The following is a 27998-nucleotide window of genomic DNA, read 5'->3' on the forward strand; positions in this document are numbered from 1 at the left end:
ACATGGTCCTCGTCCTCAATGTAGCTTGCCTCTGTAAGCGAGGCGTCAATCAAATGCCACAGAAATACATTACAAACAGATGAATACCATGAAGGAAATGTGCACTATAAAAGGGTATAATGGCGGAACCTGGTGGAGTCTGGGAGGTCAAGGGGGACTCTTCTTTTTTTCTTTTTTTGGCTGCGCCCCACGGCTTGCAGAATCTTAGTTCCTTGATCAGGGATTGAAGCCTGGCCACCGCAGTGAAAGTGCCCAGTCCTAACCACTGGACCGCCAGGGAATTCCTAAGGGGGGAGATCTATTAAGGAGGTTCTTTTGAGGGAATATCTGAAAGATGAGTAGGTGTTAAATAGGCAAATAGTGAAGGAAGGGGAGGGTGGGATGAGGGAGTGGAAACAGTGTTCCAGGCAGAGGGGACAGTGTAGACCCTGAGAGAAGGAAGAAGGAAGCTAGTCCACTGTGGCTGAAGCTAGAGTAAGGAGAGATGAAACTGGAGAGGGGGGCAGGCTAGACTAGCGAGGGCCTTGACCGTCTTTTTTTTTTTTTTTTGGTACGTGGGCCTCTCACTGTTGTGGCCTCTCCCGTTGCGGAGCACAGGCTCCAGACGCGCAGGCTCAGCGGCCATGGCTCACGGGCCCAGCCGCTCCGCGGCATGTGGGATCTTCGCGGACCAGGGCACGAACCCGTGTCCCCTGCATCGGCAGGCGGACTCTCAACCACTGCGCCACCAGGGAAGCCCTGACCGTCTTTTAAAATTTTTTTTTATTGCGGTTTAGTTGATTAACATTGGCAAACATATTAAGCATCTTGGGTTTTGTCCTGATAGCAGTAGGAAGTCACTGATGTTTTTCAGCAGAAGAGTAACAAGATCTAATTTGCATTGGGGAAAGCTCATTCTGGCTGCAGGGTGGAGAACTGTGTGCAGATTGAAGCCAGGTAGGAGAGTCGCCGCGGGGACACGGATTCAGGGGCTGTGGTAGTTCAGACCTGTGAGATGCTCCCTGGCCTACCTGTTTCCCAGAGTTACTTCAGCAGGAGACAAACCTTTTATTCTTACTGTACATAGAAGATGTGTATTATGTGTTAGCTCTTATTATTATCTACAGTTCGAGATAAAAGGCTTAAAATTAATCCACCAGGAAGAACAAGTATGTTGGAGCGAAAGGATTTCATGGAAAGTATAGATACGGGAATCAGATGATTTCCTTTAGATGGGAAGGAGGGAGCTAAAAGGGCAAACAGTGCTACCACAGCAGAAAGGAGAGGAGGCCAGACAGAAATCTCTAATGTGATGCTGCTCTGGCACATGGGCTGTCTGTTCTGCCTAAGTTCATCTTCCCTGTGCTTAGACAAATAAATATGTAAGGCAGAGGTACTTTATGGCTTACTCTGGAGAGCTGGAAAATAGGCCCAGGAGTTTAGATATTACTACAGGTTGCACTTCTTTTCAACACCATGGAGTCATTATAAATGCTTAGGAAAGCAGTATCTGAATAAATCACTCTGAAATTAAACCTGTGCATTGCTTAGCTGGTTTAATTTCAGAATAAGACAATAACAGATACTAGCAGTTTTCTGAGAGCTGCTCATTTCTCTTCCTGCCATAAAGAATTGAATAGGGTTGGAACGGGCTGACAACCCAGCTACCTTATTTATTTATTTATTTATTTATTTATTGCGGTACGCGGGCCTCTCACTGTTGTGGCCTCTCCCGTTGCGGAGCACAGGCTCCGGACGCGCAGGCTCAGCAGCCATGGCTCACGGGCCCAGCCGCTCCGCGGCATGTGGGATCTTCCCGGACCAGGGCACGAACCCGTGTCCCCTGCAACGGCAGGCGAACTCCCAACCACTGCGCCACCAGGGAGACCCCCAGCTACCTTATTTTGTCACGTATGTGTTGACAAAACAGAGTCCTTCAAGGTGGGAGTCCTTGAAGTCCCTCTAAGGAATATGTTCAGTTTCCTGGGACTTTGAAACGTAAGTCCAATAGCTTTTTAGCCATAGAAGTCAAAATGAAAACAGAATCTTGGAGCCAAAAGGCACCCCAGAGCTTCAGAGCCTGGCAGGTGTTTATTTATGTGTAAATCAGCTTTGAGGAATATGTTTTATATTAGAAATATACTTTTGATAATAAATGTTTCAAAGACAGAGGATTAGTATTCAGGAATATCGCCAGGAATACAGGACTTCTACAACTCAATAAAAAAAGCTAACAACACAATAGAAAAAAAGGGAGCGGTTATAAGCAAGCAAGAGAAAACCTGAAGGCAAATAAATACATAGAAAGATGCTCAGCCTCACCATTAAGCAGGAACATGCACATAGGAACAACAGTGACACACTACTTCATAGCCATCAGACTGGCAAAAATTTTAAAGTCTGAGATTTCCAAGTTAGGGAGGAGGTGGAACTATAGGGACTCTCTTTACTGCTGGTGAGAATGTATTTGCTACAACCAATTTGGAGGACTATATGCAGCAAAGTTGATGGTGTATGTACCCTCCAACCTATGAATTCTCCTTGGCATATGTCCTAGACATAGACATGTCCAAAAAAAGTTCATTGTAGAAGAAATAAATTAAACTGCTGATATTATCATATGTATAGTTTATAAGTCTTCAAAATAGTGTCTCTCATGTTGGATGTTTGATTCCTCAAGAGAGCAATAAAGACTTTACCCTATAACCTGTGCTGTTTATTCTTCTTTAAAAGTACATTAGGGAGCAGAAGTGACCTGAATAAATCCTGGGCGAGTCTTGTGGGCATCATCTTATTCTGTGGAGACCATGACAGTATACCCCTAAACATGTTCTTTGCCACCCTATTTCAAGTATTAGAAAATAGACTTTAAAATAGGACAAAATTTGGCTGCTATGAATTATTTTTTTCCTTTGGGGCAGTATTACAGGCTTCACATTTGTTTATATTTAATTATTTATACGCACTGCTTTTTTCAGAGGATGACTTTAGCAACTTTAGCCACTGGGTGGCGCAAATTCATAAGAATCTGGTGAAAGTTTTTGTACTACAGACCGAGGTACACCAAGTCAAGGAGGGTCAGCCTGTGAAAAGCCTTCTGGAGATTGAAATTTATGTCCTATAGACATGGATTCAAGGAGTGCAGATTAAGAGACATTTTTTGTATTGGATCACTGGCAAGTCGGGTCAGTGAAAAAGGGAAAGAAAAGGAAAGGAAAAAGAAAAGTGTTGGAAAAGGGAAAGCATTGGAATAAGGAGAAGGAAGAGAAAGATGAAGAGACAAAGAAACATGAGAGAAAAGAATGTAAGTCTAGAGAGATGAATTCAAGTGTTACCAACAGTTGCAGGTTGGGCCCTCAGTGGTTTGCATGCACCCGGTAACCAATAGCAACTTTGATGTAAAAGCAAAGGTTACCTCATTTTCTTCTAGAAAGTCAGTTATGCTACCCTCAGCTATCCATTTAGTGGTGTGACATTGTCAGTAATTTCTTTGAATGTCTACTATGAGCATGGTGCTTTGTTGAATACAAAGTAATGTAGAGAAATAAAAGTTAACACAGACGGGACAGGCTTCAAGCAGAAGAACTAGGAAGTATACATAAAAAGAGCAACTTGAGGCAGCATGAGGGCCAGGTGTGAACTCTGGGAAAGGAATCTTTTCTGAGAATGCAGGGGAAGAGTGGAGGCAGGAGGGGAGGGTCAGAGTGTAAGGGGAGGAAGGCCCATAAGACCATCGACCTGAACAGGGCAAAACAAAGAAGGGCTCCTGACTGCTAGTCCTAAGTACACATAGCAACTCTTCCTTGGAACATGGCTAGTTTGGGACATAATGTAGGAAAAGTGCTCTAGGTCAGAATCTACTGGACTGTGCTTAAAGAGTCTCCAAAATAAGAGGGAGGGAGGGGTGGGGAGAAAAGCGTGTAGGGCTAGAACCACCTTAGGTCCCTCTCTGGTTAGTAACCCCTTGCACTAGCCTGGGTGTGCAGAGAAAGAGGGATGCTGGCAGCCTGCTCAGGCCTGTCGGAGACCCAGAGAGGCCTAGGTCACTTTGATTTTTTTTTTTTTTTTTTGGCTGTGCTGGATCTTCGTTGCTGCGTGCGGGCTTTCTCTAGTTGCGGCGAGCAGGAGCTACTCTTCGTTGCGGTGCGCGGGCTTCTCACTGGGGTGCTTCTCTTGTTGCGGAGCACGGGCTCTAGGCACATGGGCTCAGTAGTTGTGGCTCACAGGCTTAGTTGCTCCACGGCATGTGGGATCTTCCCAGACCAGGGCTCGAACCCATGTCCCCTGCACTGGCAGGTGGATTCCTAACCACTGCGCCACCAGGGAAGCCCGGTCACTTTGATTGTTGAAATCACAGGTAGATCTTAAAAAATGAAGAAATGGCAAAACAGAAATATAAAACTGTGTATTTTAAGTGCTTCCTTTAAATGAAGTCATGCTTTTAACACATGCACAAATACAACTCTTCACTGAATGTCATTTTGCAATACCATCAGAAGTTTAAATTGCAGGTGTCTGTGAATGTGCTTTCTCTGCCCTAAGCAACTACCTCCTTTAATCTTTGGGCCTATCAAAAAGTACTGGGGTGACTCAGACTCTTAAAAAAGGTAGAATGACTTTCAGTCCTCTCCAGCCTAAGACTTGAAAAAAACACAACTTCATACTTGTGCTAACTGGAAATATGGTAGTAATACATTAGCCAAAAGAGGGAGACAGGTTTAAAATGGTATGAAGACTATGGTGGTGTTTGTGTAACATATGTATCTTTTTTATGTATATATATTTATAATCTGTAAAGAGATACATCAAAGTGTTAATAGTGGTTATCTCTGGGAAGAAGGATTAGCTATAATTTTTTTCTTTTATTCTTTTTACTTTCCAGTATTTTCTAAACATTTTGATAATGAGGATGTACTTTAATAATCAGAAAAACAATGTGTGGTAACTTAATGAGAAAGAATCTGCGGTTAAAAATCTTGCTGACTAGTCACTTCCTAGAGGAATAATTGGCTCCCCATAGAAATGGCATTTTATCAAGATGAGTCTATAGCTCAGTCTATAGTGGTGACAGGGAGTATTGTGCCCTGCTGTGAAGTGATCTGCAAAGAACGGACTTGAGGACGCGAGGCGGGGCAAGCTGGGACAAAGTGAGAGAGTAGCGTTGTCATATATACACGACCAAATGTAAAATAGATAGCTAGTGGGAAGCTGCTGCATAGCACAGGGAGATCAGCTCAATGCTTTGTGACGACCTGGAGGGGTGGGATAGGGAGGGTGGGAGGGAGGCTCAAGAGGGAGGGGATATGGGGATATATGTATACATGTAGCTGATTCACTTTGTTGTACAGCAGAAACTAACAACATTGTAAAGCATTTATACTCCAATAAAGATGAATGAATAAATAAATAAAGAGGATGCCTGTAGGGAAAAAAAGAATAAAGGTCACTTCCCAAGGTCCACGTGGGAGTTCTCCCTTCTCTTCCGCTCTCTCTCTTATCTTTTAGTTTTCAAAGATCTCCACTGGTAAGAAAATACGATATGCAAAATTGTTAACTGATTAGGGAGTCAGAAGATCCTCAAAGGGACCTTGCTTTGGCTGGGGAAACAAGTCCCCAAAGCAAAATAAACAATTTCCATTCCATCGGTGAATCTCTATAAAGAAAAGTCACTGTACATGTTACCCAAATTATATTCTTGCAGTAGAGCTAATGAGTGTAGACTCTGCCACAGGTTTTATCTCCTGTTTCTGGATTAAAGGAAAGGACATTCTCTGGTGGATAAAGCCTGGGAAGGTGGGGATGAATGTAGCTATCAGTCCTAGACCAAGAGCTTTAAGTATGGAATGTTTTTAATCATCCTCCCTAGTGGTCTTGAGAAGGAGCGGGGTTTTTTTCCCCATATTTCATGGTTAGACTGAGCCACAGATGGCAGGATAAGCTGGAGGTGATGCTGTGAATCAGTGGAGGGTGATACTCATTTATTCAAGTGCCAGCCTCAGTGGTCTTTCCTCTCCGCCTAACATATTTTCAAAGCGTGCTCTGTGGAACTTTAGGGCACCTAGAGGATCTCTAGGGCTTCCTTGAAAACTATCATCATCCATGCTTGGTTCCATCTCTTCTAGGGTCAGCTTGAATATCCAATCAGGGCTTAAGGCTAGATGTTGTCCCTTTTTGGACAGTACTTAAAGTGAAAGAAAGGAGGATATGATTTGTATATGTTGTTGTTGTTACCAGAGAATTAAGAAAACAATTACTTAGGAATAGGCACATTTCACCAAAATGAAATGGAGTGGCTTCAGACGCATGAAAAGAATCAGGACAACACCCTTTGTATCCCTCATGCCAGTCCCTTTTTCACTGAAGCTCTGTTTTAAGGTCAGCTGTTTCATGCCACCATCATAATAAAAACATTTCCAAAATGCAGTTTTTAGAACACAGGTTTGAGTAGTAATTTTGAATTTGTAAGATTAGTTGGGGACTTCCCTGGTGGCGCAGTGGTTAAGAATCCGCCTGCCAATGCAGGAAACATGGGTTCAAGCCCTGGTCTGGAAAGATCCCACATGCTGTTGAGCAACTAAGCCCGTGCGCCACAGCTACCGAGCCTGTGCTCTAGAGCCCACGAGCCACAACTACTGAGCCCACGTGCCTAGAGCCCATGCTCTGCAACAAGAGAAGCCACCATGGTGAGAAGCCTGTGCACCGCAATGAAGACCCAATGCAGCCAAAAATAAAATATAAATAAATAAATCAATAATTTTTTAAAAATAAGTTGTTGCAAAAATTCACTGTTAGGTAATACTCAAGTAGCTTAACATTGAAAGTATTGATGTATTAGTTGACAGTTTTTTACTTAACATGTTTAGAAAATTTCGCAAGTAAGACAATTTATAATGGTAAAACAAGTAGAATATTCTTTGATACACAAAATAGATTGTAGATGTCTCGTTTCCTTGTCAAAAGTCATATGCATTGTAATCCATAGTTTTGAGTTTTATGAAAAATTACAATGTATAAATGAAAATCTAATTTCATAATAAATTCTATAAACTGAACCTTTCTTAAACTATCTCTTAGCTGAGGTAAGGGAAAGGAAGAAACCACAGCTAAGAAATACAATAAAATATTACATTGAGTATTAAAATAAAAACCAGCTGTTTCACTTTCTCACCAAACTCTTATTTAAGTAAGTCAGACTTGACTTATAGCCATGCCTCTGTGAGAAAGAGCACATAATCATGTTGCTCTGGAATCCTTGTTCAGAATGTCTGCATCTCACTGTGATGGTAAGGTATAATGTCAGACCAACTTTAGGAATTCTAGATTATCAGCAGACCTTGTCTGGATCCTATTTGCTATGGTTTGTTTGTTTGTTTTTCTCTTGGCTGCGCTGCACAGCTTGCAGGATCTCAGTTCCCCGACCAGGGATTGAACCCAGGCCACAACAGTGAAAGTGCCGAGTCCTAACTACTAGACCACCAGGGAATTCCCAGTCTGGATCCTATTTGTACGCAGTCCCTAAGTGCTTTGGGGATGAATCACGAGGAGGACTTTTGGAACGCTTAGGGTCATGTTCCCTTCCCCAGTGTGTGGAGAGCTGCATGTAGTGGCAGAGGCTACGTCATAAAGCCCTATGAATGCCAGCCTGGGAAAACAGGAGCCCCACTCTCAGCTGGCTGAGAGCCAGTGCGTGTGAGGTCAGCAGAGAGGACAATCAAGGATTTGGTGAGTGTGCCACACCAAGGGCTGCCTTGCTCAGTTCCTTGGAGGCTGTGTTTAAACCTTTTGTCAAAGAGAGTAATGGGTCCATTCATAGTGCTTAGAGGGAAGACCTTTTGTTTTCATTTGATGGGGTGAAAAAATATCCATTTTTTGTGGGATTAGCAAGTGAATTTCAGAGGCTTGTGGCTAAGTCAGTAGCAAAGGCATGAGAGTAACTCTGGAGCCCAGGCTTCCCCCTCATTGGCCTGGCATTACTGTCTGGTCGTAATGTCCCTGCTGAAGATACGAGGGTAAGACTGGCAAGAATCTGCCCATACTGATGAACAGTAGGGAGAAGACACTGTAGTATCTTTCATTCAGTGTGTGCGGCTGAGCAGACCTTTTCAGAAGTGTGTCTCGTGGACCACAGTGATCTCTGCAGCTTTCTTGGGGCTTGATGGTTTGGGAGCATCTTGTCCAACCTAGAGACTGAAAGGAAATGTGAAAGATAAAGAAGGATGCAAATGGGTATTTCTTAATGTACCAACAAAGAGATAGCTTAGTACAAAACCCCGTGTAACTCCAAGTTCACATCATTTCGCCTTTGTTACCCATCAATTCTAGGAAAAGTTATTGTGCTTTACACTGAAAAAGTATCAGCAAAGTGCACTTATGTATGAGAACCTACAGTTTGTTGGAACCAACAACCTCCTAGTGAACAGCCCAGCCATCCCTTGTTTGACCGATTTGCTTTGAATGGACAAGGCCCTGGATGTGCAGCTACTTTGGATCCCAGATGCACAGGGATTCTACTTCATTCCTGGAATCAGGCCCAAACAATCTCACTCTGTTTGAGAAGGGGCAAAGGTCTGGGTCAATGTGGACCAAATATTTTTTACTCATCCCATTCTACTCTCATTATACCGTGCCCCATCTGATTTTGTATGTACTTTCTAAAAGCTTAACTGTTATGAACATAGACTCTAAGCCTCTTGAAGGCAGGGAACTTGGCACATAGAAGGCTTTCAGTAAAATTTTGTGGAAGAGATGAATAAGCCAATAAATCCAGTATAGGAATTAAAAGACCTGAATTATAGTTCTGTTTCCACTAGGTGTGTGATCATGGGAAAGTCAATAACCTTTCTAAGGCTTAGTTTAAGTATCAGTAAGATGTAGATACCTGCCCTAGCTACTTCCCAGGATTTTTATGAGGCTCAAATGAGGCAGTGTATATAAAATTTCTTTTTAAAAATTAATTCCTTTATCATTTAGTAGCTTATTTTGTTCATGGGAGAAATTCAATCAGAGTTGCTGTTACGTGGCTTCTTCTAATTCTGGACTAGTCTTTTCAGTCCCCTTCAGGCCTATTTCTTTCAATGTTCGGTAGAAATGATAATGTTGATTGGATTAAAGAACTAAAAATACACTAAATTATAGAATTATACTAATTTACATGGGCTCATCATCTAACGTTAGCAGAAACAGGATTATAGAACATATTAACCTAGACCAGAGATGACAAATAAGTTGGCATTGGATACCTAAAGCACTGTGATAAAAAAGATTGATGCCATGCCTGGGTGGAAAGAGTGCCATGCTTGATTTTTTTAAATTGAGATTTAATTTTCATATAACATTGTGTAAGTTTAAGGTGTCCAGCGTGTTGATTTGATGTATTTATAAATTGCAGTGTGACTACCACGGTAGCTTTAGCTAACATCCCATCACGGCACATAATTATCATTGCTTTTTTGTGGTGAGAATGTATAAGATCTAGTCTCTTAGCAGTTTTGAAGTATACAATATGGTGACTATAATCTCTATGCTGTGCATTAGACCTCTGGAATGTATTCATCTTCTAGTTGCACTCTGCTTGATTATTATTATCATTATTATTATTTGGCTGCATTGGGTCTTCGTTGCTGCACACGGGCTCTCTCTAGTTGCGGTGAATGGGGGCTACTCTTAGTTGTGGTGTGCGGGCTTCTCATTGTGGTGGCTTCTCTTGTTGTGGAGCATGGCTCTAGGTGCGTAGGCTTCAGGAGTTGCAGCACACGGGCTCAGTAGTTGTGGCTCACGGGCTCTAGAGCGCGGGCTCAGTAGTTGTGGCGCACAGGCTTAGTTGCTCCGCGGCATGTGGGATCTTCCAAGACCAGGGATTGAACCCATGTACCCTCCATTGGCAGGCGGATTATTAACCACTGCGCCACCAGGGAAGTCCTCTGCTTGATTATTGATATGTGCAGTTGACATGGAACTGAAGAGTGTGTCCCATCCTGGACTATATAATCTTTGAGACCCATTCTCGGTGCTGTAATTCTACAAAAGTGGCCACCTTCTTTAATTTAAAAAAGTATTGGAGGGCCTCCCTGGTGGCGCAAGTGGTTGAGAGTCCGCCTGCCGATGCAGGGGATACAGGTTCGTGCCCCGGTCTGGGAGGATCCCATATGCCGCGGAGCGGCTGGGCCCGTGAGCCATGGCCGCTGAGCCTGCGCGTCCGGAGCCTGCGCGTCCGGAGCCTGTGCTCCGCAACGGGGGAGGCCACAACAGTGAGAGGCCCGCATACCGCAAAAAAAAAAAAAAAAAAAAAAAAAAAAAAAAAAAAAAAAAAAAGTATTGGAGACCTCATCACTTTGCTTCAGTGGGTTTTTAGATGTTGAGAAGGCACCCATCACTTTCTTGTAGTCAAAGGCTGCGTCCATTCCTGGTGGGAAAACTATTTAAAGCAGCCATGCTGAGCCGGTGGTGTGGTGTCTGACTTACACACTGAAGTGCAATATGGATTTATAATCCTGCCAGGAAACCCCAGGGCAGGGAAGAAAGAAGGTACTTTGTCAAGTATTTAGGCTGTGTTCAAGTGTTGTGGTTCCTGAACTGTGTTGTATGTCAGAGTTGCCCAGGGGCAGGGATGGAGACGTAGGTTGTGGGCTCTGAAGCTCTTACAATTTCAGGGACCCTTTTTAAAGAAAAAGAATACATATTTTAAAAATACAAAATTGGATACAAAGCCTTTGTGCAGGTCCCATGGGTCCTGAGTTTAAGCTTCATTAATTTCACAGTAAAACCACCTCTACTTAGGGAGCTTGTTAAAAATCTAAAAAAAAAAAGGGGGGGGGGACTTCTCTGGTGGTCCAGTGAAAAAAAATCTTAAAAATAAGATTCCTGGTCCCACTCTAGCCATTCGGCTTTATTATATCTGATGCCCAGAAATAGCTATTTTCAATAAGTACCCTATTGTATTATGACCCTGCAGATGTTAAGAAAACAGTAGTACAAATACCTGCCCATTTCCTGACACATAAAAGAATTACCCACATTTGCTGCATAATTAAAGCAGCTTCCTGTCTCCCAGGATTTATATATTAACCCCATTTTCTCTAGGCAAATGACAATAGCCATACAGAGAACACTTTCCTTTTTGGGCTGAGAGTCAGTGTGGGATTCAGCTACACCAGGTTGCCGGCCTTCCTTTCTTTGCCTTCTCCACAACCTCTGGCATTGGCATAGCTCTCTGGCTCCTAGGCATTGACTCTGAAGGGAGAAAATGACTGGTATTAACTTCAGGTGGCTGCTGTGCATCTGATTATCTTCCAAACCTCACATCAGGCCATTTAAAAAAAATCATCTCTCTTGTTTTTTTTGGCTGTGCCACACGGCTTATGGGATCTTAGTTCCCCAGCCAGGGATCGAACCCGGGCCTGGCAGCGAAAGCATGGAGTCCTAAGCACTGGACCACGAGGGAATTACTGAAAGTCATCTCTTCTAAGGAAAAAGAAAATACACATTCCTATTGGCTCTATCCTCCCTAGAGAATGTACAAGTACAGCAGAGGAAAGGAACTTGCATTTAGCAAGCACCTCTACGTGCCAGGAGCCTTTGCCACAGAATCTCCATTAAACTTCATCACCACCATGAGAGGCAAATGTCATTAGTCCCATTTTAAAGATGAGGCCGCTGCAGTTGGAGAAAGCAAACAACTTTCTCAAAGCCACTCAGCTAGTGAGTGTAGAGTGGCAGGTGTGTCCGAACTCCAAAGTCTGTGCTTTCCTCATGATGCCAGCCTGCCTCTGGAACAGAAGGAGGTCTTTATAGATCAAGCCCAAGGACCCAGTACATCAGCAAACTTACAGGGCATGGGACTTCAAAAATGACGAACACTATAATGGCAACTCCACTGAACAACAAGGTGATGACTGCAATCAGAAATTTGACCACGATGCTCCATTTCTGCCTCTTCTCTAGGTCCTCAGCTGTGTCTAACAGGAGAGAGAGGAATAGAAAAGGGAGGAAAGAGAACTTGAGAGAAGGAAGAGATTGACCTTTTGACTCGAAGGTCTCCTGGCTCACAAGACGAATAGGGGCCCAGCCTGATTCAGAGACAAGGGCTGAATTTCCAGTTCAGAGTCAGGAGTGGGGTAGACATCATGGACTCTGCTCTAACCTCCTTTGCAGTCTCTTCCCAGAGTCACCTTTACTAGGATTTGGCCATGATCAAGTAGGATTGATTCTTGCACTGCTTTCATGGAAAGAAAAGTTACGCAAGGGAGTCTGTCACCAGCAGCCCTCTCAGGGTCTCTGTCCTTGTGCCTCGACACACATACTGTATGGGACTAGCAAATCACCTTTCCTATGCTCTTCTCAATTTAGTGGGGCATGTGAGGGACAGAGGTAAATTGCCATTGTTTTGGGGTCATAAGCCAAATTTGGGGACAAATGGCTCATGTGCATCTTGTTATTACTAATCTCATACTTACGTTTCTGCTGTTGGAACTGGGATGTAACCCAAACTGAAATCTTACAGAATTTGAGTTCTGGCCAATTTAGGGAGGGCTCTTTGTAAAAGCAACGCAGATGAAAACATGCTTCTTGGTTGTTGTCATCACTGTAACGAGTGCTTAGAGTTTAAATGTCGCCTCTCTATTCACACAATGGCTGGAATTACCCACCACACCAGTACCCTTTATGCTGTCCCCAAATCTGGCTACAAGGTGAACTCACTTGTGTGGAGGTGAAGGATTATTAATAGTGTCAAGCTACAGACATTTCTGGGACCTTCTTTATAGAGAAGCTGATTTTTTTTTCCATAAGAAATGGAGTGATTTTCTAATGCAAACTGTGTGTAACTTCTCAACCTCCAGGAAAATTCTAGGAGATCCAGGCAGGTGTTGGGACTGAAAATGTTTCTTTTTCTTTCCGTTCTTGTCTCACCTCTACTTATTCTGTACCTTGTTTCAGAGGACTAGAAAAATCATCAATCCTTGTAGTTTTCTCTCCGTTTTTCCCAGGAGTTACGAAGGTGGTAGTGGTGGGAAAAGTCTCTGATGAAGCCCCCATCACTGGATAGACCTTACACTGGGAGATCCCTGGTAAAAAAAAAAGCTATAAAACAAGAAAGAAACAATGAAAGGCCAACTGAGAAAACTTTATCCTGCCTTTGATTTTACCTGACAAAACCCTAGCTCTACCCAGCTGATATAAACTTCTAACCGTGGCCCCATCGATCTGTCCATGGGTTTAAAGTGTGGGCCTTAATAATGCCAAAGTCTAAATGAGGATAGAGATACTAATAAGATACGGATTAAATTCCCATGGCGCCTTTGACTAAGGTAGGTTCAGAGTGAAGGAGTATGGCCATTCTCGTAAGGGCATAATGATGATAAGGATGGAGGGTGTAGCACCACTGAAAGCCTCCTTCTTTAAAAAAGATGGCTCCAGGGCTTCCCTGGTGGCGCAGTGGTTGAGAGTCCGCCTGCCGATGAAGGGGACACGGGTTCGTGCCCCGGTCCGGGAAGATCCCACATGCCGCGGAGCGGCTGGGCCCGTGAGCCATGGCCGCTGAGCCTGCTCATTCAGAGCCTGTGCTCCGCAACGGGAGAGGCCACAACAGTGAGAGGCCTGCGTGCCGCAAAAAAAAAAAAAAAAAAAAAGATGGCTCCAAAGTCCAAGGAAGAACATGAAGTAGCATAATTTGCCTTAATGACTGCGGCAGTGTCACTCCACTGTCTAGTGGAGTCTAAGTCAACGACTTTGAGAGAGGTTTGGGGAAAGGGGGAGCTGGAAGAAGGGGAGACCTCCCAGCTTCATGTACCCCTCAATTTCATTCTTTCAGCAAATATTTAAAAATGAATATCTAGCATGTGCCAGGGACTGCTTCCGTACTTCGGATATATCAGCTGGGTACATTCTACCATGGGAACAAGCAAGGGGGAAGGAGGGCTGAGGGGGGACGGGGGGAAGCAGACAATAAGTACAGTAAGTTTTATGGTTTGTTAGAAGGGGATAAGTGCTACGAAAAGAAACAAAGTACAGAAAGGTAAGGGGGAAGTCTGAGGGGTGCGGGTGGGCAGTGGTTGGGCGACCTACAGGATAGGCTGGTTTCATTGAGAAGATGAGAATTGAGCTGAGACTTGAAGGAGGTGAGGGGATTAGCCAAAGCAGATGCTGGGGAACTAGGCAGAGGCAACAGTTAGTGTAAAAGCCCTGGGGCAGAGTGTGTCTGGCATGTTTTAGTTTTAGAGGAAGAGCACAGAGGCCAGAGAGACTGCAGTGGAGTGAGCAAGGCGACAGTCATAGGAGATGAGGGAGTCTCTGAAGGAAATGGGTCCATATCACTTAGGGCCTTGTAGGCCAGTTTGACGACTTTGGTCTTTGTTCTGCTTCAAGTGGGGATCCGTTGCAAGTTTTTGCGCAGAGAAGTGACCGGATGGCTTTGATTTTAAAGGATCAGTGGGCTGCTGAGTTGGAAACACACTGTGGGGGGGGGGGGCTGGGAGAAGCCGGAGAAGCACCCCCCTAAACCTGTTAGGAGGCTCTCGCAGAATCCAAATGAGAGATGATGGTGACTCAAACAGCTGTGGAAAAGATGGGGTGCGGATGGATGCTGGCTGAGGTCTGGAACCACCTTCACGTGCCTCCGAAATTGATCTAATCCAGTTCCGACAGTGGTTCCTATTCTATTTTTTTTTTTTTTTTTTTTTTTTTGCGGTATGCGGGCCTCTCACTGTTGTGGCCTCCCCCGTTGCGGAGCACAGGCTCCGGACGCGCAGGCTCCGGACGCGCAGGCTCAGCGGCCATGGCTCACGGGCCCAGCCGCTCCGCGGCATATGGGATCCTCCCAGACCGGGGCACGAACCCATATCCCCTGCATCGGCAGGCGGACTCTCAACCACTTGCGCCACCAGGGAGGCCCCCTATTCTATTTTTAATGGCCTCCTGTCATTGCTTATTAAATTGAGATCTGTACGTCCTACTTGACTTTTCTGAATTATTCTCCCAGGTCTTAAGTCCGTGTGAAAATGACAGTTCTTTACTTCAGAGGCCAGCGGGCACAGTACCAGGTACTGTACACAAATTATAGGGGAAGTAGTCCTTGATTTGTTTAATCAGGAAGACAGTGTTGGCAAAGATAAGCAGAGACAAAGAGCCAGCAGGCTCAAAAGGAAAAACAAGAGAATCATGTGGAATTTTTTTCAGCATAGTGCCCATCAGTTCTCCGAAGTGACAGCATGTGTGTTTCTGGGTCAGGTGAGATGAAGATAAATAAATCACACTTTGGAAAAGTAACATATAAGTTCTCTGAGTTTTGGTTTCCTTATCTGCAGGATGGTTATAATAAAATAATTCTTGGTCTACCTATTTCACAGGAGTGATGTGAAGATCGGAAACAAAAATGAGAAAGCAGGTGTGAAAAACACTTTGCAAACTGAGTGATATTATGATTGAAAGAGGAGGCAAAACCTAGAGATCCTGTCTCTGCATAGAAGATCTGTGCCCTGTAGCCACAGGGATAATGGGATTTCAGTGTGGCATGTCTTCCCACCTCCTGGGAGCCACTGTTTCAAAATCTAGTTAATAGGCTTTTCATCCGTCAGTGTCGTTCGAGTTCTGCCCAGCTTCTAAATTAATGTCCATCCCTGTTGGCAGCTCATCTCTTAGGTCTCATCTGCTAGGTAACTGAGTATTAAGGTGGAGCAAGTTTGTAAATACAAGCAGTCTATTCCCAGTGCTGATGGAATTGCAATATTAGCTTTTCTTTGGCTAAGAATATTTGAGCAAGAATTCCCCCACTTTAAGGAGATCTACAAAAAATGCAAAGTTATGAAATGGATAACTTAGGAGATGATGCTTTATTACAAAATAATTCATTTTAAATAGGGAACATTAGGTACATTATATTTAAGTGGAAATCTCCTTTAGAGATTATTCTGTAATAATACTTGCAGGTTGAAAGGGCTATTTGAGAGGCCTTACATATTGCTGTTGGGCTTACATATCTAGAAATTAGATCATCTTGTCAAATCTCTCATTTGTAGCTATGGAAACTGAGCATTGGGGAAATAAACACTTGTTTGATGTTATTTCTCTTGTATCCCACAGTTTCTCATGGGGTAAACAGACCATAGGAATCAGTTCATACTAATCAAATTCCAAAGAGCCTAATCCATGCACTAAAGTGACATTTTAAAAATTTACATAGGGCTTCCCTGGTGGCGCAGTGGTTGAGAGTCCGCCTGCCGATGCAGGGGACGCGGGTTCGTGCCCGGGTCCGGGAAGATCCCACATGCCGCGGAGCGGCTGGGCCCGTGAGCCATGGCCGCTGAGCCTGCGCGTCCGGAGCCTGTGCTCCGCAATGGGAGAGGCCACAACAGTGAGAGGCCTGCGTACCGCAAAAAAAAAAAAAAAAAAAAAATAGAGCAGCAAGCGGTGCCTTTCCACCCTCACACTACCCTTTCTCAGCTCTTCCCACCCAAGAGCATCCCCACCTATTTGGACGTAATGCCTTTAAAAAGGAAGACAACATCTTATGAGGGGTTATGAATTTAGGAGTCTTAGGTGATGACAATACTGTAACCCTGACCGTACTTTCCAGGAAGAAAGGCATCTAACAGTGAAGGGAATTTTAATGTTAGTTACATGAACAAAATGGAAGAATGCATCACACTCTCTGAAGACTTCTCACCATGAAACAGCTATCTCTCTGGGTTGAATAACATGGAGAACGCATCATCTGCTAAGTATTAGCTGTATCTCTATCTGGCGGAATAGACCCCCAAACACTTTCTAGGCTTCTCTTTGGACTTCCCAGAATACTAGGCTAGAGAAGTACTTACCTTTCTTGTTAGCATCATAGGATGTAATGATTAGGCTGAAAACCAAGATGGTATCCATGTTAGCTTGGGCACATTCTTTTTGCAGAGACAGTATGCTGCTGGTCTGTCACAGCCACTTATAGCCTCGTCTCTAAATTCTTTCACTGCCTGGAACCGAGTTTGACCCTGGGAGAGTCTGGTTCCACCCTAATTATTCTGCCACATTTCCTGACGGGAGAGAGGACCAAGTTTGTTTGTTAATGATCGATTCAGAAGATCTTCACCTGACTTCACCGCTGGTGCCGACATAAGGAGCTGTAATTACCTAGAGCTTTCCCCGGGAGAAAGGGCATAAACACCCAGTGATATGCTTTACAAAACTCGCAGAGAGACACGTAGACATTCGCATACATGCTCACTGACACAGGCACGGCTATTCACACACCGACATAAAGAGATGGAGAGATTTCTATTAAGGAAAGTGATTTCTAGAATAGAGCAGGAAACTAGGACTGAGTGAGTCAGTGAGTTACACTGGCGAGGGCACTGGACTAGGAATCAACAGAACTGGGTTCCAGTTCAGCCCGTATGGTTAGGTGTGACAGTGAGAAAAATTTCTTGACTTTTATGGATCGCAATTTTCCCCTCTGTAAATGGAGCATTTCAACCCAGTGATCTCTAGAATTCTTTCACAGTTATACACATAAACTTACCTTAGTACAGACATACCTGTCTAGTTTTGCACATTTTCACACTCCCGAATAGTGAAGTGAGTGTAGGTGGACCACATTCCTATGACTGCTGGGCTGAGAGGTTGTGAGGAAGAGCTAAGTACACTGTACACTAGGTGAGTAGTACTGCCTGCAGTTTGGGAAGGCTTTCCTACACAGATAACTGTTGTAGAAGATTTTTCTAAAATTGTATCCTTTAGATTTTTCTAAAATTGTGGACTTTGTGATAGCATAGCTAGGGGGATCATAGCAATAACGAGGGTCTACTCAGACCTTCTGAAGTCTCTTTACCCACCGTGAATGTACGTACTCCATTGGAGCCATGATAGATCTGATTGTGGGTAAGAAGGTTCTAGAGGCTGACGCTCTGATAATGATGTAAAGGGAGCTTGATTCAAGGGACTTTCCATAAGGGATTTCATGAGGTCTGAGTCAAAGCATAATTTAAATACTACCCTGTTTCCTGACATTTTAATTCAGGTTGAAATCTGGCTAAATTGAGCATGAAGGGAAATCTTGGGAAAACAGAAAGGACAGAGGTGTCACTGAAGGACATGTTTCCTGAAACGTGGACGGAGGGGAGGAACTGCTGAGCATGCAGCCACAGTGCCTTTCATTCCTTCCTTCCATAAGTCTTTATTATGCACCTACTGTGTGCCAGACACTATTCTAGCAGTGATCAAGGCCAAGTGTGAGTTCATGTGAAACAATGGGAAGCAGACAATAAACATGGTTGAAAATAAAATAGGGCAGAGGGCTAACAATAAATAATATACAAATACACATACAAGATAATTAAAGATTGTGACAATCATCATGAATCAACAAACAGGGTGATGAGGTGAAGGAGGAATGACAGAGGCCACTTTATTATTATTATTATTATTATTATTATTATTATTATTTTGGCAGTTTGCAGGATCTTAGTTCCCCAACCAGGGATTGAACCCGGGCCCTCGGCAGTGAAAGCGCGGACTAACCACTGACCTACCAGGGAATTCCCAGAGGCCACTTTAAGTAGGGTGGTCAGGGAAGACTTCTCTCAGGAGGTGGCATCTGAGCTAAGAAAACCAGGAGAGTGGATGTTCTAGAAGCCAAGAAAGGAGGGTATTTCAAGGAAGGAATGGATTTGTCCACTGGACAAACTGTCCACTGGATTTGACAATTCTGTAAGAGCAGTTCCAGCGGCATGGTGGAAGTAGGAGGCGGCTGAGAGGGAATTGGAGGTGAAGAAGTGTAGATCATCTTTGAAAGACATTTGGCTATGGAACGGAGGATAGAAGTGAAGCCAGCCGAGTAGAGGGAACATCAGTGCCTCAGATCTTGATTGGTGCAGACCAGCACTGTTTCAGTTGCCTGATTCTCCTAGCAGGGCTGGTGGGCAGAGAATAAAGGGGCTCCACTGCCTTTCCTGGGCTTCATGGTTCTTGCTCACTATTTCCTTAACATGATTGCATTGTTCTCTGCTCCCTTATGGTGTCAGACACTTTCCCCTGCTGTCACTCTGTCTGAAATTTTCTGTAGGTTAGTCCCCGTTACAGTGCTGCTACCTTGGAGCAGGGGTAGGAAAGGCTCTGAGGGCTGTTCTCATTCTCTGTCACAAGGTGGCAGAAGAGCTCACGCTTCCCCAAAGAGACCTCGTGCTCGTACAAAATGAAGCAGAAAAGTTTTCTTTTACCGGCTCTCAGACCCTTCCCAAAAGTCAGCCTGCAGGTTGGAGCAGCCATACTGTGGGGTACAGAGAAGTGGGAGAGCTTCATTAACGAGTCAAAATATCCAGTAGTAGGAAAAACAGACCCAGAACTGTTTCTCTGCTACTAGACATTTTTTTCTTTCCTATTACAGACATTTTGACTGGTTTTCTAAGTGTTTGCAGTATCTGTGGAGGAGAGGATTTCTCTCCTGATCTCATTTCCCCACAACAAAAATTTCAAATTTAGGAGGAAAAAAAGCTATAACATAGGTGAGTTTTATGTTGTGTGCAGGTGAGAGATGTAACTCTGGAAGATAGTAGGAAACAGGGTGGGTCTGTGGGAGGAGTACTTAGCTCTGTAATTGACTGAATCACTTTGAGGAAGTCACTTACCTTCTCTGGCCTCTGTTTCAGTTCCTTTAATGAAATGGTTGGACAGGATGGTTTCCGAGGCCTCTTCCAGCTCTAAAATTATCATCTCAATGCCACACTCTGCTACTCTGTTTTTTTTTTTTTTTTTTTTCTTTTTGCGGTATGTGGGCCTCTCACTGTTGTGGCCTCTCCCGTTGCGGAGCACAGGCTCCGGATGCGCAGGCCCAGCGGCCATGGCTCACGGGCCCAGCCGCTCCGCGGCATATGGGATCCTCCCAGACCGGGGCACGAACCCGTATCCCCTGCATTGGCAGGCGGACTCTCAACCACTGCGCCACCAGGGAGGCCCTGCTACTCTGTTTTTTAAGGGTGTATGTTTTTTATTTGTTTGGGTTTATTTTAAATTCTTTTATTGTGGAATATAGCATGCATATAGAAGAGTATATAGAACATAAGCATATTTTTAATAATAATAATAATGTGAACATTATATAATCATCACCCAAAGTAAGAAATTGAACATTGCCTGTAGCTAAGAAGCTCCTTGTATGTCTATCCCTCTGGTCACACTCCTTTCCCTTCTCCCAGTCATTATTTTCCCATGCTTTTTTTTTTTTTTTTTTTTTTTTGCGGTATGCGGGCCTCTCACTGTTGTGGCCTCTCCCGTTGCGGAGCACAGGCTCCGGATGCGCAGGCCCAGCGGCCATGGCTCACGGGCCCAGCCGCTCCGCGGCATATGGGATCCTCCCAGACCGGGGCACGAACCCGTATCCCCTGCATCGGCAGGCGGACTCTTAACCACTGCGCCACCAGGGAGGCCCTCCCATGCTTTTTAAAAATAGTGAACTGTCGGGGCTTCCCTCATGGTGCAGTGGTTAAGAATCCGTCTGCCAATGCAGGGGACTCAGGTTCGAGCCCTGGCTGCGGAGCAACTAAGCCCGTGCGCCACAACTACTCTAGACCCCGCGAGCCACAATTACTGAGCCCATGCACCACAACTACTGAAGCCCGCGTTCCTAGAGCCCGTGCTCCACAACAAGAGAAGCCACCGCAACGAGAAGCCCACGTAGCGCAACGAAGAGTAGCCCCCGCTCGCCACAACTAGAGAAAGCCCACATGCAGCAATGAAGACCCAACGCAGCCAAAAAATAAATAAATAAATAAATAAATAAATAAATTTATAAAAATAGTGAACTATCTACATATGTATCACTAAAAATACTTTAAAAATTTTTTTACCTGCTCTTGCACTTATATAAATGGATAGATCATACCCTATGTATTTTAAAATAAACTTTTTATTATGTATAACACAAAGTGAATACACCTCTCTTTATGTTGTCTCCCAGTCACTACCCACCATCAGGAGTAACCATTATCCAGATTTTTTACCACCACAGATGAGTTTTGCCTATTTTTGAACTAATGTATAACAGGAAACACACTCTTTTGTGTCTGACTTTCTTTGCTCAACATTATGTCTGTAAAACTCATCCATATTGTTTCGTGTACCAGTAACGTGTTCATTCTCATTGCTTTATAATATTTCACTGTATGAATGTACCATAACTTATTTATCTATTCTACTGCTGAGAGACACTGGGTTGCTTCCAGTTTGGGGCCATAAGGAACAGTGTTCCTGGGAGCACATTTGAAAGTTTCTCCAGAGTATAAATCCAGAAATGGACACTGGGTTACAACATATGCAGGGTTCAGCCTCACTGATTAATGCCAACCTGTTTTCTAAGATGTTGTCCCCATTTACTCTCCCATCTGCAGTATATGAAAGTTCCTGTTGTCCCAAAGGGGCCAAATTGCCTTTTCAGTGTGGTACAACCGTGGGACCTAGCAGGGCCAGGCATACCCTCACAGTGCCAACCCTTTGATTGATGCTTCAGCCACAGCCAGTTCTCCTGTTTACTTGCTCCCTACAAGTAAGGGTAAAGGGTTCAGATTAACCCTAGGTCCCTGATCACATGCTCTATTACCCTGGGAATACTGGCCTGGGGTGAGGCGGGGTAGTGAATTTAATAACGTAATCATTCCTGAATTCATTGAGCGTCCATAGGATATTTTGTTCTTGTACTGAACACTAGTGGAAATGGAGAGGGGCCCAGAGAGAAAGGGGGAAGTAATATTTCCAGCATGCCTACTATGTTCCAAGTTTTGTATTAGAAACTTTACATTTTGGTTATAACATTTAATCCAAAACACAACCTTACAAGGTATGTGTTCTACCTCAGTTTTATAGACATGGAAACTGAGGTTCAGAAAGGGGGTCATTTGCTCAAAGTCATGGAGCTAATTAGTGACAGAGTCAGGATTTAAAGCCTGGTTTACTTGATTAAAGAACTCAGCTCTTGGGCCTCCCTGGTGGCGCAGTGGTTGAGAGTCCGCCTGCCGATGCAGGGGACATGGGTTCGTGCCCCGATCCCGGAGGATCCCACATGCCGCGGAGCGGCTGGGCCCGCGAGCCATGGCCGCGGGGCCTGTGTGTCCGGAGCCTGTGCTCCGCAACGGGAGAGGCCACAGCAGTGAGAGGCCCGCGTACAGCAAAAAAAAAAAAAAAAAAAAAGAACTCAGCTCTTTACAGTGCAGAACACAGAGAAGGCTGTGTCCCTGCTGCTCTGTTGGCTAAGATTGCCAATACCAAGAACCAGTTCTTCTCGGGTCTGCTTGCCTGTATTCACTCCCAGAACTATGCTAGTCAATTGATACGGCCATCTCATTCATTGATTTAAACTACATTTTATTTTCATTCATTTTTGGTTTCCTTTATCCTCTTTCTTCCTTTTCATTTTCATTAAGAAATTTGGGCACATCAGCGCAGTAGTTGCACTGATAAACAAGACTTGTGTTGCTCGTTCTACTTGCTGGTCTAGTATGTTAACCAGAGGTGAGATGTAAAAAGACAGGGATGGGGCTTCCCTGGTGGAGCAGTGATTAAGAGTCCGTCTTCCAATGCGGGGGACATGGGTTCGAGCCCTCGTCCGGGAGGATCCCACATGCCACGGAGCAGCTAAGCCCGTGGGCCACAAGTACTGAGGCTGCGAGCCACAACTACTGAGCCCACATGCCACAACTGCTGAGGCCCACACGCCTGGAACCTGTGCTCTGCAGCGGGAGAGGCCACCGTGGTGAGAGACCCGTGCACCGTGGCGAGGAGTGGCCACCACTCGCCACAACTGGAGGGAGCCCGTGCACAGAAACGAAGACCCAATGCAGCCAGGAATAAAAACAAATGAATACATAAATTTATGTTTTAAAATAATAAAAATAAAAAGCCAGGATGGGGACTTCCTTGGCGGTCCAGTAGTTAAGACTCTGCGATCCCTGGTTGGGGAGCTAAGATCCCCCATGATGCACAGTCAAAAATAAATAATAAATAATATAAAAGCCTGTTTTAAAAAAACAAAAAAGACACTGAAATCTTCCGGTACAAGTTATGATGCAGGGAAACTTTAAGACTGAAGGGATGAAAAGGACAAAAGGAAGTTGAGCAATGGCTCAGTTTTCCTTTAAAGGCTCTACAAAAATTATGAGTGTATTTTATTATTTACTGTGTTTCATATATAATAATAGCAGTGGAGAGTGAGGGTGTTTGTTTGGGGTAGACAAGTGAGAAAGGAGGAGGAGAGGTAGCAGGAGAAATGCAGCAGGAGAAAGCTGGGTCGGACACGGGAGAAACGGAGACGCTGGGGAAGCTGAAGAGGTGAGGCAGGAGCAGGGAGTAAGCTCACCGGGAGCGCTCTCGCGGGCCTGCAGGAGAGTGAGGTCAGAGATGAGAAGATTTAAAGCTGTTCAAAGATCCCACATGCCGCGGAGCGGCTCGGCCCGTGAGCCATGGCCGCTGAGCCTGCACGTCCGGAGCCTGTGCTCCACAACAGGAGCGCCACAACAGTGAGAGGCCCACGTACCCCCGACCCCCCCAAAAAAAAAAAAAAAAAGAAATGTCAGAATCCCAGGATCGGGCAAGACCTCAACAAGTTATTTCCCCTGCCTTCAGATAAAGGTCCCCTTATACTTTCTTTAGGTATTTAGTTATGAAGTGTATAGGACTTAGAAAGGGCTTTTTTTTTTTAAAAAAAAAGATGCTGGAGGTGTCATGCAAGAGGCAGCTAGGCTTTGGTGACTGCCAATTATAGATAGCACAGATAGGGACTGGAAGTGTCTGGGATTGGATAATAGGGAGGGAGAGCTGATATGCCTTGTGAAAACCCAAGTGTCCATGTGAAAACATCGTGGGGAGCCTCCACTGGGAACACTGTCCTTCGTCGTGTAATCCTACCTTTCATCATCAGGACCAGACTTACAAGGTGGCCTCCCTGAGGACATTTTCTGACCTTACGGTGTGAAGTTCCCTCGGGCTTTTAACCCTGGACAAACCTGAACGGTTGACTAGAGCAAAGGAACAGTGTTCTGATAAGGACTTAGTGTCTTCTTTTTCTTCTATCTCATAACTGGAGCCTCAATTCTGCTCAAGGCACTGACTTTCTTGATGAAGTCTGTCCATCTGTAAAGCAGCTAAGTATCCTACTGGAGGTTTTGCCTCCCAGAAATGACCTGAAGACGGACAAGCAGACATCAGGAGGAGAGTGGCCTCTCAGGTACAGAGCCAGCCTTTATTTCGGTCAATGAAGCCCGTACGAATATGGAGCCCGTACCTAGCTATGGAGGGGGAGTACCAAACTATAAGACGTGCTCTCTGCCTTTAAGATTAAAATTCAGCTGGAGAGCTAAAACCAACATAGACACAAAAAATTTTAGCCTAATGCTGAACCATGTGGTGGTGACCAGATTGCCAGAGGAATTCAGAGGAGTGATAAATCAGTAGGAGCTGGACATGTAAAAGAGGTCTTCTTAGAGAAAATGGGCTCCTAAGGACTAGAAAAATTCAGAAAATTAGGAAGGGGGAAGAACAAGTTTGCCAGCATAAGCAAAGGTAAGAGTAAGCATGGCAAGAGCTGGAAGCCAGATAAGAGTATATGTTCTATATTGGGGACCAGTGGGAAATAACATCCCAGTGTATCCCCTATCCTCTGTCCTAAAGGTCCATCACTGACATTGCCACTTAAGGAATTTGGAACCATGACCAGATAGCCACCAGGACAGGGTGCTCTTCATGGGTCCATTTTCTATTCAGGCACTTTCTTTCCTCCCTTGGTTCAACTTTGGCCTGACCTGACAGACTTTCCTGTCTAGGAAGTACAGGTGTATAGGACACATTGCTGTTTATCAGAGACATGTGGTAGCAAAGAGGGGGACAATAATGATAAGTCCTAAACTGTTGTTCTTAACTCCAGGGTGAATAATTACTGCTTTAGAAAAAAGTCTACAGTGGGGCTGGGAATCAATTTTTAACAAGCACCTACTGATTCTGTTTCAAGGTGGTCTGTGGAACATACTTTGAGAAGCACTACCGTAAACTAAAGTAGAATTGACAATGAAGTGCTAAAATGTCCCAGACAGTGACACACATACTGTTATGTATTTCTGGGCTTACTCAGATTTGAGAATTTATTCTCTCCTATCTATGGCTCTTATAAAACTTACATGGTTGGGCTTCCCTGGTGGCGCAGTGGTTGAGAGTCTGCCTACCGATGCAGGGGACACGGGTTCGTGCCCCGGTCCGGGAAGATCCCACATGCCGCGGAGCAGCTACGCCCATGAGCCACGGCCGCTGAGCCTGCGTGTCCGGAGCCTGTGCTCCGCAACACGAGAGGCCACAACAGTGAGAGGCCAGCGTACCGCAAAAAAAAAAAAAAAACTTACATGGTTATCATTTAAGGAGTAAGATCTAGACACTCTGTTTTGGTGTTTAGTTTTGTCTTCCCAACTAGATTGGGATCATCTTAAAGACAGGGATGCCCTCAGGCTTTTCTTATTTTCCCTGTAGTAGGGTGAGAGACCATCTTTTTTTTTTTTTTAATTAATTAATTAATTAATTTACTTTGGGTGTGCCAGGTCTTAGTTGCGGCATGCGGGATCTTTTAGTTGTGGCATGTGGACTCTTAGTTGTGGCATGCATGTGGGATCTAGTTCACCAACCAGGGATAGAACCTGGGCCCTCTGCATTGGGAATACCCACTGGACCACCAGGGAAGTCCTGAGAGACCATCTTTAAGGTTGGAAGGTAGCTAGAATGCTTAGGAAAAAACCCCTGATAACTTTATCTAACCTTCTTGCAAAACCTGAAGGCCATTTGATATTTGGGAACTTGTATTAGTTTTCTAGGGCTGCTGTACTAGAGTATTACAGACTGGATGGCTTAAACAATAGAAGTTTATTTCTTCACAATTCTAGAGGCTGTAAGTCCAAGATTGTGTCAGCAGAGTTGGTTTCTTCTCAGGCTTCTCTCTTTGGCTTGTAGATGGCCATCTTCTCCAGCAAAACAGCCACATTCTGGTAAGTGCCTCATCAACTGTGATTCACAGATGGTCTTCCCTGTATGTGTGTGTGTGTCCTAATCTCCTCTTCTTATAAGGACACCAGTCATTTGGAATTAGGGCCCACCTAATGACCTCATTTTAATTCAATTTCCTCTTTAAAGAAAGAGCCTATCTCCAAATATACTCACATTCTGAGGTGCTGGGGGTTGGGACTCGGACATAGAAATTTAAGAACACAATTCAGCCCATTACAGCCTCTAGTTTCAGCATCTAGAAATGTGCCACTCATTCCCTTCTGTTATACCTGTTAGTCTTGGGTAACGTTCTCTCCACCCTTTAGCTCTCCTCCTCCACTTTTTACAGACATAAGCTTGTGTGGCAAGTACCCACGGAACAGCTCTAAAGAGCCTGTAGTAGAGATAGGCAGGTTGTGGCAGGCACCAAACAGCACAACACTTAGGTGTTGAAATTCCAGGTGTACTGTCTTAGAGACACAGCTCTCTGCCCAGTTGTCTTACCGTTTGATAATAATTAGATTATTATATGTAAGTGGTCTTGGTGTATCCTAACTCATTCTTCATTTTCTTTCACGGCAGCTCATTCATTAGGCCTTTCCTTGGCTAGTTCTTTTTTTTTTTTTTTTTTTTTTTGCAGTACATGGGCCTCTCACTGTTGTGGCCTCTCCCGGTGCGGAGCACAGGCTCCGGACGTGCAGGCTCAGCGGCCATGGCTCACGGGCCCAGCCGCTCCGCGGCATGTGGGATCTTCCCGGACCGGGGCACGAACCCGTGTCCCCTGCATCGGCAGGCGGACTCTCAACCACTGCGCCACCAGGGAAGCCCCCCTTGGCTAGTTCTTTAGAGAGCTCAGTTACTTCAAAAGTTCAGTGAGGTCAAAAAGCAGGCCACCTAAGGGCTTGCTGAAGTTTCCCATAAGGACGGTTTTTGAGCACCACTCCCTGGTTTTGCAGTGCTCCTAAGGCTGATAAACAGCAACATCGCTAAGAAAGAACCTATTATAAGTAATAGGAGCTAGGAAGGGTAGATGAAAAATAAAACAGGCAACCTCAAGATTTCTGGTTCTTTACAGAGTCACGTCTCTCATAGAGCACTATTAGGGAGAGGCAAAGCTTCCCTCTTCCCAGGCCTTTTTTTTTTTTTTTTCCGCGAGTCAGTCCAGTCAAACATCTTGTTAAACCTTGAGGTTTTGCTCAGTTACCTTTACATCCTGATTTTCGGCTCTTTGTTCAACTGACAGAGGTACCTAATGACAGTTATTGTGAAACATGGGTCACTTCTCTGTAAAGGTCACATTTTCTTTCTAAATTTCTGTCTCCAGTCTCTGTTATTTTAAAGTAGGTTGGTAAACTCTTGGAGAAGCCAGCAGCTAGTGGTATGATGAGGGCTCCTGGATGAATACTTTTCCCTGTTGACCAGCCTTTCCATCCTCCTGCTTCTGCTTCCACCCGGGAACTTCTGACCTCGGGTCGTGTATCTATACCCTATTCACTTTTTGCCCGCTGGCACAGAACTTCTTCTGGCACCAAACGGTCATCCTCTGTGCCTCTCGACCTTTAGCACAAGCTTGCGTGAAGATCAGAAAAGTACTCTGGGCAGGGTTGGAAGGAGTTAAACTCACCCATTCTTCTGAAGCGCCATTTTCTCTCATTTTCTTTCTCTCCTGCCCTATAGTTGTATTATGTGTTGGGACTCTTTCCAGTTACTATTAATTTTCAACACACAGCCGCCATGAAAGTCTTGCTATAAAATAACTGGCAAAACTAGAAACACTGGTTGGCTTCTTCTCAAAGGCCTGGTGTAACCACCGTGGAGGTGGGGAGACACGCTCCTTTCGGAGAAGTCAGGAGTTGACTGCCATCACTTTCCGGGCTCGGGGCAGGCACAGGAGCCTGTCCTTTGGCACCCTGCCCTTCTTACAGAGCTTCCTTCATCGAGGCTGCCGCTCAATGCTTCAGGATCCAGCCCCTCAGACGCCTTTGGGCCGGGCAAGCCCAGCGAGGCAGGTTATGTTGTCTCAGAATAGGCGT

At 44.7% G+C, this 27998-nt stretch overlaps 1 protein-coding gene across 1 annotated transcript; it reads right to left on the minus strand.

Annotated features, from left to right (window-relative positions):
* Positions 1 to 8081: 8081 nt before the first annotated feature.
* On the minus strand, positions 8082 to 27609 carry C18H17orf78 (chromosome 18 C17orf78 homolog). The gene is made up of 6 exons (XM_060082814.1): positions 27590 to 27609; positions 19048 to 19225; positions 12903 to 13056; positions 11806 to 11933; positions 11086 to 11208; positions 8082 to 8159 (listed from the first exon to the last, which is right to left on the minus strand). Exons 1-6 carry the CDS (start codon positions 27607 to 27609, stop codon positions 8082 to 8084), a joined length of 681 nt encoding a protein of 226 aa, XP_059938797.1.
* Positions 27610 to 27998: the final 389 nt, after the last annotated feature.

Source organism: Mesoplodon densirostris, chromosome 18, assembly GCF_025265405.1.
Source record: "Mesoplodon densirostris isolate mMesDen1 chromosome 18, mMesDen1 primary haplotype, whole genome shotgun sequence".
Taxonomy (NCBI): domain Eukaryota; kingdom Metazoa; phylum Chordata; class Mammalia; order Artiodactyla; family Ziphiidae; genus Mesoplodon; species Mesoplodon densirostris.